General features: G+C 40.9%; 1 protein-coding gene across 2 annotated transcripts in view; it reads right to left on the bottom strand.

The window, feature by feature from the left end:
- Positions 1 to 6,035, bottom strand: part of CPNE4 (copine 4) — a 409,148-nt gene extending 403,113 nt beyond the window's left edge. The window contains exon 1 of one of the 2 annotated variants that reach the window (XM_016140288.2): positions 5,845 to 6,035. In XM_016140288.2, the coding sequence (XP_015995774.1) occupies positions 5,845 to 6,011 (167 nt within the window). In that variant the 5' untranslated portion in view covers positions 6,012 to 6,035. Of the gene's footprint in view, positions 1 to 2,737; positions 3,178 to 5,844 lie in introns of those variants that run through there. The other variant, XM_016140290.2, reaches the window with a different exon arrangement.
- Positions 6,036 to 17,616: the final 11,581 nt, after the last annotated feature.

The raw sequence follows: 17,616 nt of genomic DNA, 5'->3' as shown, positions 1-17,616 counted from the left end.
ATAAAGGTGGCTATATGGTCCAGAGTGTTCTATTTCAGGGAACTTATAAAATGAAGACAGAGAAAGGAGTGGTGCAAACCGTTTAAATACATCCAGTCGTGTTCCAAAAATTTCAAATGCAGATAAGAATAAAGATTCCACCACTAATCCATTTTTCTCTCCATGATTATTCTTTATAGTCATCAGTATAATATTAAGGTTTTCAGTCATAATGGTGAACCAGATGGGAAGAATCAAGGCTTCTATTTGTTGAAGTACTACATAAAACTTCTCTGGGAACAGAAAACATGTTTGCTTCCTAAAATGAGGTATTTTTAAATCGGAAATTCACATGCAGATCAAGAAACACTTTAGTACAAGACACTTTTCAATTGAAACCTCTAAAAACAGCGTTTCCTTAAGATAAACCACTGATTCAAGCTAAAGGCCATGTTGCTACCAGACACCGAGAGATAAACAGAAGTCTTTTAAACACAAATAACACAAATAAATAATAACTCACAAACCTCAGAGCAACTATTTTAAAAGAAATATTTAGAAGCTCTAGTAAAGTGGTTGTCCCATGCCGGGAAGCACACCAGACCCCAGCTGTGTCTGCTCCCAATAAGGTGTGCTGGGAGTTTGTCTGAAAGAATAGAAATGAGGCTGACCACTCAAAGGAGAGGTGTAGGTCTGGCTGTGAGAGTTTGCACATGGTAACACATGAGTAGACCTTTGGTTCCATTATAAGCAAGCTCTTCTTACCCAATCATTCAAAACTGCCTAGGATTCAACCTCCACTCCTGCTACAAACTGAACTTCCTTTCATGTAATGATGAGGGGAAATCACCTAGTTTTGATGTGGTTTGAGTGTGATCTTATGAAACCATCAGAACCTTCCCATCAGAGATAACTGAGGGGAATCTGGCCTATTAACACAGGTGTCCTTTCTGTATTCACCATTTCTATTTTTATCTACCTCCCTGCATGTGAGTACCTTTGACCTACTCTGAGCTCAGACCCCTGACTATTAGAGTAACTTGTCAGTCTTTAAAAATAGACAAGCAAATAAAAAGAATTTAACCTAGAAGCAGCAGCTCAGTAAGGGAAATGAAAACATCAGAAGTTATCTAATCGCGGCCATAGCCATCCTGAGCTGTGTCTTATCTGCTGGGTAATAGAAAGAACTGGGACCTTCCTAAACTTAAAGGGCATCATATAAAATAGGTAAAGTTGTTGCTTGCCTCTGGCTTCTGGGGGATGTGCTATGAAATTTAACCAGTAGATACTAAAACAAAACATATATTGTCATGGATTCAAAACACCTGGTAAAGTTTTTATGGGGGGCAGGGGGTTGTTTTGACATAAAGTAAAAATTAAAACACAAACGTCTTAGAGAAAAAGAATTGTTAAGAGGGCAGCAGAAAGAAGGAATGGGGACAAGAGAACATTTCGTTTGAAGTTAAGGTAGTTTTTTCACAGAGCAGGGTTTAGTCTTAGTTTCAGGAGAACACTTTTGAGTACCTTGGACAACTAAAAAATGCTATTTAGAAAACGGAAAACCAAGTGAGCCAAGAACAACCAAGAGCAATGCTTTAAAAATTCCTGGCAAAGCAGCAAGAGGATGAAGAAGAGCTGGTTTTGCAGTTTTAAACACAGGTGTAAAGGAGCGGCGGCGGCGTCTCCTCCCAAAAGGCACTGAAATCCCAGGGCATTCTCCCTTCTTTGCTCATCTTTTCTCCCTTCACCTCCGGAACTCCCATGGCGCACACTTCATAAGTTCGTGCCCCAAAGATCATCTCTGCAGCTCGAGGTTTTTCCTGGAGCCCGGCAAATTCTGGGGCTGGAAATCAATCTTGCAAGGCCGCCGGGGGGCGCGGTTGAATCTGGAGGGCAGGATGGGAACCAGAGCCTTAAAGCCCACCCACTTCCTTCAAGAAGAAGGAGGAGTGCATCTTCCTAAGAGTATCTCTCAGAGTTCAGCCTGCTACCCACCGGGTGGTAATCAATACTCACTTGGCGTGGACCACCTCCTAACTGTCTCCCTCGTTTGCTCCCTAACAATCCTTAGGCGTCTGTGATACCACACGGGGTCGCGATCTCTTTAGTTAGCTGTGACTAGCTGTTCAGTAGTACCTCGAGTCCTATCACCCCGTCCTCTTATCCCCCTGGCTACTTTACTCAGCAGAAAAAGGAGAGCCAAGGGGTTTGACTGAATCAATGGAATTGCAAGCCTACTGATTAGTTTTAAGCCCGAGAGTCCCTACAGGGAGTAGGGAGGGGGCTGAGAGGCTGAATCCCACTGCAGCTAGGTCAAGCCATTGGACACCGCTGCAATTTCCCAGAGCTTTCTCACCATCAGAAGGGAAGATGCAACTTCAGCCAGGACTCTTCTCCCCTCCCCCTTCCTTACTTCTCAAACAGTACAGCCCTCGCCTCTTCAGGAATTGCAGGACCCGCCACTCAGCAGGTGCACCGCGGTCCCCCTCCGCCGGCTGCCTCGCCATCCCATGCGCCCCACCCTACCTGTGCGCGTAAAGCGCCTGTCAGAAGGCAAGATGTAGGGGATGAAAGTTCCCTTGGATTAAAAGACTATGCTTGTAGCCGATTCTTAAAACAACAACAGTAATGATAAACAAGCAAATCAGAGTGAAAACCAGTGCATCTCAAAAGTTGGTCTTGCTACGCAGCAGCCCCAACAGACTTTGCAATCCTAGCACCCCAAGAACACAGGAATGCAGAGTTGGCATTTACTTACCTGGGTGTGCCAACCTCGAAGAGTAGAAAGAGAATTCAGCCCGGGACGAGGTCTGTCCCGCCCCCAAGATGCAAAATCCGGCTTTGGAGTAGAGGTGGTTGGTGGTGTAGTTGTGTGGTGGCGTTAGGGTGTCGGACTTCCCTCCCCCGTCGTCCTCTGAGGCCAGTTTAGCAACAGCGGGTGAAAAAGATGCTGGGAGGAGAGTTTGGTCTCTCCGGAAACCCTGACTCCATTCTTGGTGATGGAGGCTGGGGAAAGGTGAAAATGTTGGGGATAGCAGCTCAGCTCTCAGTTAACTCAGAGAATAAAGTGGAGGTTCTGGGGAAAGGGAGGGAGCGGAGAGGAGCCAAGGAGGAAGGAAGGAAGGAAAGAAGGAAGAGAAGGGAGGCAAGCGGGTAGTGGGGAGATGGCAGCTTCTCAGAAAGATTTCCACCTTCTGACGAAACCCATGCGCCCAGCAACCCGCGACATACTAGTTCCGAAACCTCCGCGCGAGCGCCCCCTGGGGGGTTCCGGCGGACTTGAGCCTTGACCAGGGAACTCGAGTCCGCGGCCCCGCCCCGGACTGGGAGGGTGGCGAGCTCAGGGGTCCTGCAGCGTCGGCGGTCCAGGCTTCCTACTCAGCTCTGTTGCTCACACCAGGCTCCTGGGGACATTTAATTTTGTTCTCCAAGCGTCTGGCCCTTATCATCACTCAGGATAAAACAGTAATATCTGCGACGGGTAGGACTGATACTTTTTGCACACATTCAAGGAAACTTCTTAGATGGATGCCCAGTTCCCACCAAGCAATATTGCTTACCTCTGTATCCTGTGTCCATAAGAGTGCCTGGCGTGTGGTAGGAGTCCCATAATTATTATTTTTTTTTTAGTCAGTAAACGCATGAAAAAATTAATGGACAACCAGGCTTTTTGGTCATCCCATAATGTCTTCCTGAATTCATCTACCTCACGAGATGAGGTAGATATATTCATATTTAAAAATGGATATAAATATGTTGTCTTATGTAAGGAGTAACCACTGTCTCGTGTTATGAAGCACTTTAGAAATAAAGTGTGGCTTTCCTATCCCAAACTTATCCAAAGTCAAATTCAGACAAATGAGCAGTAGAGGAACATATTGTGTCTGATTATTTCTGCGACAGAAGATAAACTAAACAACTATATTCTCTCAGCATACAGGTATTGTCAGAATCACAAAATGGACTTCAAAATCCATAATGTGCAGAAAAGACTCTGACACTGAGATGATTGAGATAGGGGATGTTGCAATCTAATATGGATAGAGATAATGGGGAGACAGGAGCATTTTTCCCTCCATCCTCTTAAGACACTATCTAATAAGACTCTCTTTATGTAAAGAGGTTATCAGCCAAGAGCCTTTCACCAACCGCACAGCTCTCAATTTCAAAGCCGGAGAAGAAGAAATAGGATTAGGAGCAGGTGCTCCACTAATGGTTCTATAGTAGCAATTAATATGATCTTTGAGAGACAGAAGAAAAGTCTTTAGGAAGAAAAAAAATGACATTTTTCCCCCCTCAGGTCACCTCTCAAACCTCCTGAAGTAGCATAACAATAAACATGGACCCCAGAAGGGATCTTAGAGATAGGAAGATCTTTCGATTCACTTTGATTGGAAAACCTTGGGTCGTGTGATTAAGAACAAGCCAGTTATTGTGGCCTTGGAATATAGGATCACTCTGATAGGCCAAGCTTTCCACAGTGCCTGGGAAAATTCAGTGTGCTCTATAGTGGCGGTCCTCAACCTTTTTGGCACCAGGGACCGGTGCTTCTACGAGAATCTAATGCCTGATGATCTGAGGTGGAGCTGAGGCAGTGATGCTAGCGCTGGAAATACAGATGATTTGCTCACTTGCCTGCCACTCACCTCCTGCTGTGCAGCTGGGCTTCTAACAAGCCAAGGACCAGTACTAGTCTGCAGCCCAGAGGTTAGGGACACCTGCTCTATAGCACTCCTGGAGCTAGGGCGGAGCTCCACCTGATCCACATTTACTGAGAGTAAGACATAAGGAAGGTTCCCCAAAGGGAATTCGAGGTCTTCCTAACAGGACAGGGACAATGAATGCTGGGCAGACAAAGTCAGCATATGTTTACTAAATATGAAAATGTAAGTCAGAAAATATTCCTTTCAGGTTTAATGAAGAAGTAGCCTCAAAGATTAATTTAAAATTTGAGCTGGATTGAACGTACAAAGAGGAAGGGAAGAAAAAGGAAAGTCATTATGCATTTCCTTGCATGTCGATTGTGTCCTCTGAAACTTAAGTCCCATGAAGGCAGGAGGTAGCCTGTGTGTTGTCCTGTTCATGATTGTAATCCCAATGCCTAGCTCAATGTTTATTGTTTATTAGGTAATCAAAAAACATTTGTTAAATTTTTAAAAATACCTTAAAGATCATTTAACACAAACCACTTATTTTATAGGTGAGAGAAAAGGAATTAAGATGTTCTGAACGTATTGACCGCCTCATTTAATTTTTTCAACAACTTGCCGAAGTAGGTTTTATTATATCCACAAAAAACTGGGGTTTGGATTGTCACAATGACTACATCAGGGAACACAACTAGTTAATGTGAGAACAGGAAGTGTTAATAGAAGAAGGCTCTCAAGGGATAACTAAGAATGGCCAGATACATGAACCCAAAAGCAGAAGTAATAGAGTCAGAACCCACAGGGAAGAATCCAGTAAAATCATCTCCACCCCCTCCCCATGTAAGAAGCATAAACACACAAACTAAATGCAATGCCACAACTTGTGACAAATATGGTTTCCTCTGCCAGCAGGCTTCAGCTCCCTAATTAGAAACAGTCGCCTGCAAGCCGGTGTGCAGAACACATGTGCAGCTTTATGCCAAACTTGGATTTTTTTCCTCAATGCATGACCCTGAAGGTAAATTCAAAGAGGCTCTTGGAAAGGCACATAAAACAGAATTTGTCACCTGTCACATGAAACCAACAGCTCATCTCTACAAATGAAGATGCATAAGCAGCTAATGAACTATTGTCGCAATCACTGCACCCACAGCAAGTTGCTCGCCAGCCGGAGTCCCTTCAATTGTGACATCAAAATCGTATTTGTATCACTCACCTCCTTCCAGCTCTCCTTTTCATGGATTCTGAGCTGCTGGGTTCTACAGCCATAGTCAAAATGATCTGGAGCCACGGTGCCTCTGGTGTTCCCAAGCCAAAAAGGAGGCTCCAGCTCTGGGTAAATTCACTGGCCGGGTCTCTGTTTAATAACACAAGGAGAGGCATCCGCTCACTGTCCTATGCCAATATGAAAGGCACCCCACCCATCAGTGTGACAAGTGAAATGCTGGAATGGAGCCAGGGAACAAGAGGGAAGAAATGTGGATTCTTACCAATTCAGTGGATACCATTTTTTAGGGGTGGCAGATGATGAAGGGGAAGAACAGGCAGAGAGTCAGTGCCCTGCATTGAAAACCTTGGATCCTTCACTGAATGAGTCAGGGTGAGCATTTTGTTTTGAAATTGAATTTCCGTTGTTTTTTTTTCCCCCTGAGCTGTAGGATGGTTCCACACTCAACTAGTTAAGGGGACTGCTATAAATAACAGGATTTATTTTTGAGGTGTTGGATCAAATAAGAATCTTGAATTTCCCTCTAGGGTTATTTATAGCTCAAAAATGTTTTGTTTTGTTTTGTTTTGTTTTGTTTCTATTTCATGTGATTTTGATGATTGATTGATATGTCTTCCTCTGGTGTTTCTGTATATGCCTGAAAATGGGCTGTATTACTGGAAAGCAGAGAGGAGTGCTCCAAGAAAGTCCTTCTAAGATGCTGAGAGTCAAGAAAGAACTAACGTATATGTTTCAAGCTGATACAGAGATCACATCTTTCACTGTCATTCTTCTGTATGGGGACCCTGTATTAACTCTGGTGCCTCTAAATCCATTGCTAACAAGCTATGCTGGGAAGGAGGAGCACCTTATTCTCTCATCTACCAATAGATGGCATCAAAATTCCTCTAGCTTTACTTCATTGCATTTTTAAAAGCCAAAGGCAAAGAGCATTTTCTTTCTGACATTTTACATTTTACTATGGGTGATGTTTTAAAGGACATTAAATCAGGTCTATTATTTCAGAGCAGATTATCCCATCTATATCTTAATTAGGCCTCTCAGTCACCCTTCTAAGCCTCAGTTTCTTCATTATAGAAAAAAAAAAGGTATTTTGAATCAAACTCTATTTCTGGGATTATGGTTTTCAGCTGTATAACGTCTGTCCAGCCACACCACTCTTCATATTTGTGATGAACTCATTACGACTCTATTCCTTTGGGCTTAAGGAATGTTAGCATACAGCTATCACTCTGTTGCAGAGATTGCTATTTGCCTAGCTTACATTCATTTTTGTGTGTTTTTCCTTACTTAGAAAAGCACAATTTTGTGGGAGTTAGCAATGTCCTCAGCCCTAAACTCACATTTGCCAGCCTTTTTTGAAAATGGGGTGGTCACGTGACAAAGATCTAGCCCTACACTGTCTGATATGGTAGCCACTAACACATGTAGCTACTTAAATTTAAATTTATTGAAATTAAGTAAAATTAAAAATTCATTCCCTGAATCACACTAGTCACATTTTAAATGCTGACAATCACAGTGGTGAGTAGCTACCATCTTGAATAGTTCAGATACAGAACATTTGCATCATTGCAGAAAGTTTTGTTATCCAAGGTGGTTTAGCTATTAAGATGTGGAATTTATAGAGTAGTTTCCATGATAGTCTTAAAAGGGAAGGAGATACTGACTCAGCTGGAATGTACCTTTACCTCCTTACCCTTCTCTTCTTTCTACCTAAAGGTGAAGGTAGGCCAGCTGTCGTGTGGCTATCAAGCAGAAAGCGTTTGCCAAGGCAGGCTAAGCAGAAAGATAAAAGGAAGCTGGGTCTTGGATATCATAAAGGCAACCAAGTTCTCGACAATTTTATTATGAGAAAAATTAAGCCACCAGTTGATTCAAGCCACTATTGTCAGCCTTTTTTTTTTTTTTTTTTTATCTAACAGCCAAATATTATTTCTGACATACTCTCGGAAAGTTACCTGGACAATTTTCCATTAATAGCTTTGGATAAACAAGTTTCTTTCCAGTTTCCTTTTCTTTGGACATAGTTGAGGAAAAGATCCTGGCTAAAGGAAAAAACAACAACATTCATTTCAATATGCCAAATGGGCCAAAAGAAAGGAGATGGGGCAGTAGTGGTACCCAAAATAATTATCTTCTATCTTATAGCTTGGCTGAAAAGCACCTTTGCATTTTCTTGAAGAAGAGATTGATGAGTATGGAGAGAAACAGAAAATAGTATTTGAGCCTGTCCTATGTGCCAGATGTGGCTGAATGATTTAATAGTATTGTATTTAACTCTCATAATGACCCAATAAAGTAAATATGCCCTTTTTTTCTGATAATAAACTGAAGGTGAGAGAGAGTAAGTGTCTTGTCAAAATCTACATTGCTAGTTAGCTATAGAGGTGAGTTTTACATCCAGGTCCATTGGGCTCTTGCCATAACTGCACAATGAAATTCCCCTGGTCAGTGAGTATCATCAGAGTGCAGCCCATGCTTGCTCATTATAAGGTTCTCATCCCACCCTCCATATCACTTTTTTTCACAGGCTGATTATTTCCTGCCATTGAAATACTGATAATATTTAGCTCTATCTTCATAAGCTTTAGAAATTGACCAGCAAGTGAGAGCAAAAGTCTTTCCAAACAAGGAAATAACATAGACAAAGGCTCCAAGTCAAGAGTAGGTACGGCCTTATCAAGCAAACAAGCGGGAAGGGGCATTGGTAAAGGGCCTCGTACGACTTACTTAAGGAAATTCGATTTTAATCCATGAGCCATTTATTCCAAGACCTTAAGGAGAGTTCAAGAATTTTCCTTAATTCATGGCAAAATGAGAAAAACAAGAAGTTTTTCATACAACTAATAATTTTTTGAGATGACCTCTTCCTTTGTTTTTTCACGTAAATACTAGTCACTGCATTCTTATCAATTTCATGTGAAGTTTTATCATTATGAAATGGCCTTAGCTGGTAAAATAAAAGTACTTATGGACCCAGGTTATTTCTAGAAGAGTGAGTCCATATGCCCACAAAAAGAGATCTAAAGGAAGAACGAGATTTGCCTCAGCAGAATCCCTTCCTTCATATGACCTCCTCTTCCCATTGCTTCTATTTTCTTGATGATTCTTCAAGTTTGGACAGCATCTATAGTTACTTTTTAGGTCAAATACTTTCATATATATTGTCTGTCATATGTTATCTTGTTTACTCTTCGCAATGATTCTAGGAGACATCATTTAACTCCGCCATGCAGAACATGCCTTTGAAAAACATGTACTCCTTCTGGTAGGAGGTACATTTCCAATGTGTGCAAGCTGTCCAGGAAGAACCACAGGGCCAACCTCCATGAGGCAGTGGACACTGGCTCCTATGGGAAGAAGGAACAGTGCTGTAACAGTCATAGGCCAGCCGCAGGGCCCTCAGGGGCAGATCCTGAGATGAAAGTGTCGTCCTCAACAGGTTGCTGTGAGGTAGTGTGCAGAGTCTATAAGCTACATATCATAATATTTTTAATTATTAAATGAAATCTTACTATATATCCCACTTTGCAGTCTGTCTTTTTATGTCTAAAAATATTAGCCTACATCATAATTTATAATGGCTATGGAAAACCCCCATTATGGATGTAACAAAATATGCTAAACTAATCCCCCATTTTTGAGCATTTGTTTCCAATTTCTCACCATTGTACACAAGGCTTCCATGAGCATGCTTTTCTATCATGTACCCCTGATATGATGCAACAAGAATACCAAGAAGGACGTCTCTGTGGTAGTCTTCCAAAAATTCATAACTTCAGTTTAATAGCGTGAGAAAACAAACAAACAAACATAAATTAAGAAACATTCTCTAAAACATCACACTGGTACTCCTCAAAACTTGTCAACATCATTTTAAAAAATAACTGAGAAACTGTCACAAACCAGAGAATACTGAGACATGACCATAAATACAGTGTGGTGCCCTAGATTAGATCTTGAAACAGAATGGAAAAACTGATGAAATCCGAAAGAAGTGGGGAGTTTACTTAATAGTAATATACCAATGTTGGTTTTCCAGTGATGACAAATGGTCTATGGTATAATCTGTTAACATTTAAAGAAAATGAGTGAGAAGTAATAGAAATTCTCTGTACGACTTTTCCATTAAGTCTGAAATTATCTCAAATTAAAAGTTTGTTTTTAAAAACCACATAACTTTTCCACTTGTTTCCTTAGGATAAAGTTAGACTAGTTGAGATGAAGACTATGCATAATTCAGGATTGTGATATATTACCAGGAGAGTAATTTAACTTAATCCATCATTTTTGCTGCTTTGTAAGTAAAAAACCTTGCTTTATCGGCTTGGTATCTTTAAGTCAAATATCTCCTTGGCAAATTCCACAGGAAGACATTTCCCAGTTAACTTCTTGCAAAACTCAGAAAGAATATTGATGAGACCTGCCAGACTCAGGACCCAGCCCACCTTTCCCAGCCTGACTGGTTCTTACTGGACAAAGGAATTAAAAAGTGACAATAAAAAAAAAAAAGAAGAAGAAGAAGAAGAAGAAGAAGAAGAAGAAGAAGAAGAAAAGAAAAGAAAAGAACAATTCCTGAGAAACAAGAACAGTAAGTCAGAGGATGGCATTTTTACATAGTCATTTTTCTGATTGCAACTCTGCTTTCTGCATTTTCCCAGCAGCGCTGCCTTTTAAAGTGAATCACTGGTGATCAAAGGCAGACCAAAATAACACATTGTTCCTCTAGAGAAGAGAAGGTGAAGTCCTATCATTCTGAGGGTATTCTAGGGGGAAAAGAAAGAAGAGCAAGAGAGAGACCACATTGTCTACTTTTTCTAAAAGCAAGGCCTGTAATTTTGTTCTTTTGAAAATCTTTTTTAAAAACACTTGCCTGTTGGGAAAGGCATAAGTAACACTGAGGCATATATTAAAAAGTTTATCTTTTCCCTTTCTATCACCTCCTTCTATAGCAGTGTGCAGTGGATGATCTATATTGTGTCTGATCTTGCTGTTGGTATTTATAGGCAAGGAGACATTAACCTAGGTAGTAATCATCTGTGTGTCAGGCACTGTACTAGGCCCCTTCTGGTATGTTTTCATCAATTTCTCCCAAGAGTGCAAGGTAACAGTGTGGGAGATTCCAAAAACAATCACTTTCCTATATCTATACCTCTTCTGCAGCTCTTCCCACCCAGTAGGGGAGCCTGTTTGGCCGCTCTCATGAATCTGGGCTGGCCTTGTGACTTGCTTTGGCCAATAGAAAGCAGCAGAAGTGATGTTGTACCAGTTCTGAGCCTGGTACAACATATTTCCATCCAGCCACGGTGAACATGCCCAGGCTATCTTTTTTAGAGGATGAGTGAGAGATGGAACAGAGACGAGCCGCCGCAGCCGAAGCCCAGACATGCGAGATGGCACAGGCAAGGTCAGCAAACCATCCCCAGCCAACCCTCAGCTGGCCATAGCACACGAACAAGCCATGCCAAAAACAACTGAGCCTGGGAAAAATCGTAAGCTAATAACTGCTTGTTATTTTAAACCACTCAGTTTTGGACGTGGTTTGTTATACATCAATAGCAAATTAACACAAGAAGGTAGTCTTATTTCTTTTTAAGATATAAGAAATTTGAGGGATAGAGAGATTAAGTAATTTTTCCACATAGCTGGTAAGTGGGAATTGCCAGGATTTAATCCAAGAACTAAGTGAATATAAGGCCTCCACTCCTTCCATTACAACCCCTGTCCATAGAATGGAAACAAGAAGAAAAACAAACACAACCAAAAATCACAGCTAGTTAAATATGGTAAAACTAGAGTCACCTTCCCACCTGTCTTGTAGAGAGTGTGCAACATGTGTGCATATGTCTACATTTATAAATAATGATCTTTTCAATGGAGAGAGTGACCTAAGTAAGAGAAGGCTATTTTTTAACTTCAATAACAGTCTAAATCAAATACAGCCATCTTTGTGTAAATCTGTAATTACCTCACAATAACAACTGGCTTGTTATTGACAAACTGGCTTGTTTCTCCCTTAAAAGCAAGGTCACTCTGGGGATAACCATGCAGCACTCCTTTTTCTCCTCCCTGTGGGGCCCCTGCCCTGCTCTTCCATTTCTCCTTCCTTCCAGTTCTCTTTCCAAACCTTTCCCTTTGATCTCCCAGGCTCACTCTCTAACTTTCTCTCTGTGTCAAAACCTATATAATAGCAGATTAATGAATCCTTCATAGCCCCATTCTCCTAACTCCAGCATTCTTAATAACTTCCTTTTCTGTTACTGAATTCGTCACTCCTCTAGTTCATTACTTCCAGGTTGTCTTTCTTTGGATCCACAAGATGGTGAATTAGATCATGTCATTTCTCTGTTTAATACCCCTCGGTACCTTCCTGTCGCTCTCAGCATAGTCTAAACTTCTTAACATGCCATAGCAGGTCCTGCACGAGCCAGTCCTTTCTACTTTTCTCGCTTGGTCTCTCACTATGACCCCCTCCAGTTCCTCGATTCATGCTTTATCCAGACTGAGTTTCTTTCAGGTCTTTCAACTCCTATTTCCAAGCCTTCCTACATACTGTTTCCATTGCTGGGAATTCCTTGTGTGTGTGTGTGTGTGTGTGTGTGTGTGCGCGCGCACGCACGCGCGCGCGCACGTGCATCTCTCTCTGTCTCTCTCTCTCACACTCACACACACACACACACACACACACACACACACACACACACTTTGGCTAATTTTTCAAGTCTTAGAAGAAATACTCCTCCTGTTAGAAAGCCTGCTCTGAATCTCCTGGTCTTATTATGTGCCCACAAGTAGCCTATACTTGCTGACTACAGCATTTACCTTTCTGTCGTATTTGCTGTTTTAGTTATCTGTATCCCTTAACTTATTATCTTTTACTCACCATTGTACAACCAAAGCTAGAATGGAGCTTTGTACATAGTGTACTCTCAATAAATATTTACCGAACGAATCACATATTATTATTATTCCTTATGTATGTTTTACCCTCAAATTTTCATAATTTTTCTACTCATTATACAAGAGAACAAAGTTGGAGTATTTTGGGTAATAAATAACTGAAAAATGAACATACACTAGTTTGAACAATCAGAAACTGATCGGCTCATGTAGTTGGAAGACTCCAGAGGCAGGAAAATAATCAAAAGTGGTTTTATGCAGTAACTCTGGCTCCGTCTTACTTCTCTGACAAATTGTGAGACAGCTGACTGCTCAAACTACACATTTGCGGGTCCAGAGGCTGAGAGAAAATACTTTCGTCCAGAAATCCCAAGAAAAAGTTCTAAGATTTATTCCGATGGTGTCACTTAGGCCACATAGTCAGCAAAGAGTCAATGCTGGGGCCAAGATAATGTAATATGCTGATGGCTTAAGCTCTCCACTCCCCAGATAAGTAGGTTGTTCAGGGAAGTAGTGGCCAATTAAATGAAAACTGGAGTGCCATTAAAAAGGGAGTCATGGAGTCGTGGGTACTGCACTTATCACTATGTACTTTTCCATGACCGAATTCATAAAAATTTATAGGCCATACGTTCTATACCCAGATATGCTGGGCCTATGTAGGACAGAAGATACCTCTTCTGCCCAATGAGAACTTAAGCTCCAGTTTACATAACTCCTTCTACTCTTCATTACACATGCAAGCAGAAGTTGATTTGGGATTCTCTAAGAGTGGAGAGCGGTGATTGCTTATATAACTTTGCCCATTTGGGGCTTCAATATTGATAACACTAAGTCCTTGTATATATGTATAAACAGGATGCTGGGACTTTATGAAGATAACAAAAGATTTATTTGGGTATAACTGAAGACTTGTTAGAGGATGAGGCCTGCATGTGATTTACTATATGACTCAATGCAGTATACATAATATATTCTCCTACTATCAAGTTCAAGTTACATGTCCAACTTCCTAGAAATGGCATAAATCATTAGCTAGGCATGACCAAGTGGCTTTTATTGAATGTGGTCTTGTCTGAAATTCAATCTTCTCACATCATACAGGTTCTGATGAGCTTCTTCTCAACGTCATTCTGTGATGAATAGTCCTCATAGCAGGGCTGCTTTAACATGACTGGCAGACACTTTTCAGCTTCTTAATGAATAATCAATCACCCAAAGTTAAAATTTTAAATGCAGAGCTTTAAGCAACTATTTCTAAGAGCAGCTCTTCAAACGTGCTTTTCTACCTCAAGCTGCTGGTTGTTCCTTGCCTTGGGAGTGGCTTTTCTCTCTTTGGTCTTATTTTCAGTTTCTGTATTCCTCTCACTGAAAGTCTATTTGTTTCACCTATTTTGCATCCATGGAAAAGTATCTGACCTTTTGCTCTTGGGAACAGAAAGAATAGCTTTCAGATTAGGCCCAAACTAAGAATAAATCTGTGCCTTGAGTAGAAACATAATCATTTCTTTCTATACGGACCGCAAAACATTCTTTCTGGCTTTAGAATATCAGAGATTTTTATATTCAACCCCTTGCTTACCAATATTAACCAGTTTTATAATTAAAATCAGCACAAGTAAGATAAATAAAAATGTTAGATCACTCATGGGGGTGGTTAAGGCCATTAAATTTGTAGAAAGTGATGTAACACATCATAGTATCTTTGCTTTTTATAGATATCAAATCAATTGGATTTCAAGACTTATCTTTATTTGGTAAATATTTTTTTCATCCATAAATATACAAGGAGCAGGATCACAGAGATACTACATTCCACAGCCTCTTACTAGATTTGTCACAAGTAGCAAATTGATTTATTTATGATTCATTTCTTCTTCTCGAATACTTTCTTCGGTGAATATAGAAGCACAGAATCAAAAGCAAGTGTTGAACATTGTTCATTTATTCAGTCGATAAGTATTTACTGGGTACATGCTATGGTGCCAAGTACTCTGCTAGGCATTAAAGATACAAGGGGGAAAATATTTCAATGGGACGATAATCACAAAGCAGATAACTTTAACCTTTCCTATCTACTGCCTTGTCCCCTCACTTCTGCCTCCTAGGATCACCTCTCAAATAAACCATTTGCACCGAAATTCTTGTCTCAGGGTCAGCTTTTGGGAAAACCCAAACTAAGTATTATATTGTTGCTAGATCTCGTAGCTGAAAGTTCATCCATCCCTCTTCAAATGTTTCAAACTATCCTCTCACTCAGCAGAGGCAATTAAGGCCAGATCCCATTCAGGCTTATTTCTCTAGAGGAAAGAAGAGTATTAGATTCTGATCAAGTCACGCCCTTGCCTTCTTCGCCCCGGCCTCTGGCAGTCCAGCTCTCTCTGCCAGAACATTCTTTTTTTCTCACCAGAGATTGGGGGCAGCCAGAGGGGATTATGCCTACTACAAATCATCTAAAATCAAATACCTTGGCCTTTTGCACCTATGTTTTAGCAATATGTATTAATCCTTGCTGGGTCTTGTTGAGAGCCCTCCTTGGGAGAACAATTAGTTTCATAAAAAGGCACTTTTTATGACTTCCTGGATTTTACACAAATTGTATTTTAAAGGAAAGTATAACCTATTATCTAGGAATAGATCAGAAAGCAAATATTTGACCACCTGCCCAGGACTTGATTGCACCTCATACTCTTTATACTAGAGGAGATCATGAAATAAGGTGAGGGAGGCATCTATGAAGACTAAGATATGTGTCAGTCTCCCAGACTCATTTCCTTATTGAGCAAAATGGTCTCTACTCTACCAGTTCAGATCAGGTGGCCATTTCTGCAAATCAGAAAGGAGGATTTGGGGGAGGGGCAACAAGGCTCAGGAGAAGCAGGAACTATCGTTTCTAAGCACCCGAGTAGGGTCAGGCAGTAGACCCACTATTTTAATTATGTTATCTCATTCAATCCTCCCCATAAGTCTGGATATTAATCTCATTTACAGATGAGGAGTCTAAAGCTTAAGGCAGTTAAAGCACTTGGCCAGTGTCACATGTGGTAGGGACTGGATTTAACCCAGGCCTCTTTGACTCCACAGCTCATATTTTTTACACTATGCTCTTTGGTTTCAAGCCATATTTCCTGTAGATATTCCCCAAAGGAACAAAGCTTTTCCTGGCGTAACTTTCAGTGGGAGCATTTCCTAGCACCCAGGCAATTCCTGAGGGGGCTGTATCAAGGACATCAGTGTTAACCTCCCTTACTTCTTTCAACCCTGAACTTATCAACATATCGGTAAACCATCACTGTTGCTACAAACAGCCAGCTGGCAGCACCTCTAAATTTAATAAAAACTTAAAAATTTAAAATAAGAAAAGTGCTCTGGCAGGTAAAGACAGCAAGTCACAGAATCTCCCTCCCCGCAGTACATAACAACAACAATAACAACAAAAGCACATTATTTAAAAGGTGAAAAGAACCTCCACAACCAACATTTGGATATAAACTTATAAAAATGGCAGCTGACCCAGGGGAGTAGGGCAGAAGATTCTGGTGCAGCTTAGCAGAATTAGTGCTGAGTAAAGAAAATGAATCAACAAACCTGAGAATAATCAATAACAGCCCCAAAGCTGGCACAGTCAGCAGTCGGAGGAGGTTGTAAAAATTCTCTCAACCCTGTGCCTGTCACTGCAGGACCTCCAAGGGACAAGAGAAAATGCTAGTACTCTCCTTGGGCATCCCCCAGCTCAGAGAAACAAGAACAAAGAAGACAAAAGGATCAGAACTACCCAGATCTAACTGTCTCCGACAATAAAAAAGACTTAGCAAAACAAGACAAAAAAAAAATGTGCTTTTAGGGTATAGGGAGTATGCACTGAGAACCCCAGATGAACAAAGATTCACTTCTCCACTTGGAACTATAAACAAGGCACCTAATCCCCAGATGCTGTTTTGTTTTTCTTCTACTACTGGCAGGCACAGAAATAGCAATTGGGAAAAGGTGACTAGAAATAGCAATATAAAACACCCAGGATGACCTCTCTGATGAAAGTATAGTCCGCATGAACTAGAAGGACAGATCCAAAGAAAGATGTCATCCAGTCTTCTCCTCACTCCACAGGAATAGAAAATGGCTTCACCCAGGTACAATGAGTCTTGATATAGGACATAGAACAAAGTTTCGGAAGAAAGAGAAATCCCAGATTCTCCAAAGGCCACACACTACCCAATCATATCTCTCCAAAGCCCTCCCCATGCTCTGGGCTATTTTTAAAAATGAGTAGACCTTACAGTGTGCACTCTTCAAAGTAGCTCAGAAGGAAAAGATAGATAAGTTACTGATAGAGTGGGAAAAGAGTCAAGGAGAATCGGTCCACATTATGAGAACACATACAAACTTTGGGTAGAGTCGTCCACATCCAGCACTGAAGACTCAAAGAAATGGTGTGGCGTTAGGAGTGCGTACTGCAGCCAGATGCGAGCACGAGAGCAAATGCAAGAACGTAAGAGAGTGAGAGTGAAAGAAGACAGAGGTTGCCAAAAACTGTTCAAAAGCTGACATGGAAGAAAATTCTCTGACAGTTCTTCATGCTATAATCTTGCTCTAGGATTCTATAGAAAATGAAATCAGTAAACTAAGACCACGAACTAAAGATAATAAAACAACAGGGTGAGATGAAAATTGAGATTGCAGAGATAAGGAAACAAGCCAAAGACCAAAACAACCCATTTTGGAACAAGGAATATAATAGACACAGCTGAAAACAATTACTAATGTATAAGGAAGACTTAATCACAGTGAACACAGGGGGGAAAAAAAGAGCCTAAAATAATAAGAAAAGATAATGGGTGCTGAAAACAGAAAGCAAAA

This window comes from Rousettus aegyptiacus, unplaced genomic scaffold (assembly GCF_014176215.1).
Source record: "Rousettus aegyptiacus isolate mRouAeg1 unplaced genomic scaffold, mRouAeg1.p scaffold_m13_p_4, whole genome shotgun sequence".
Classification (NCBI taxonomy): Eukaryota; Metazoa; Chordata; class Mammalia; order Chiroptera; family Pteropodidae; genus Rousettus; species Rousettus aegyptiacus.
Note: the sequence above shows the minus strand (reverse complement) of the source record. Positions and strands in the feature narration are given on the sequence as shown.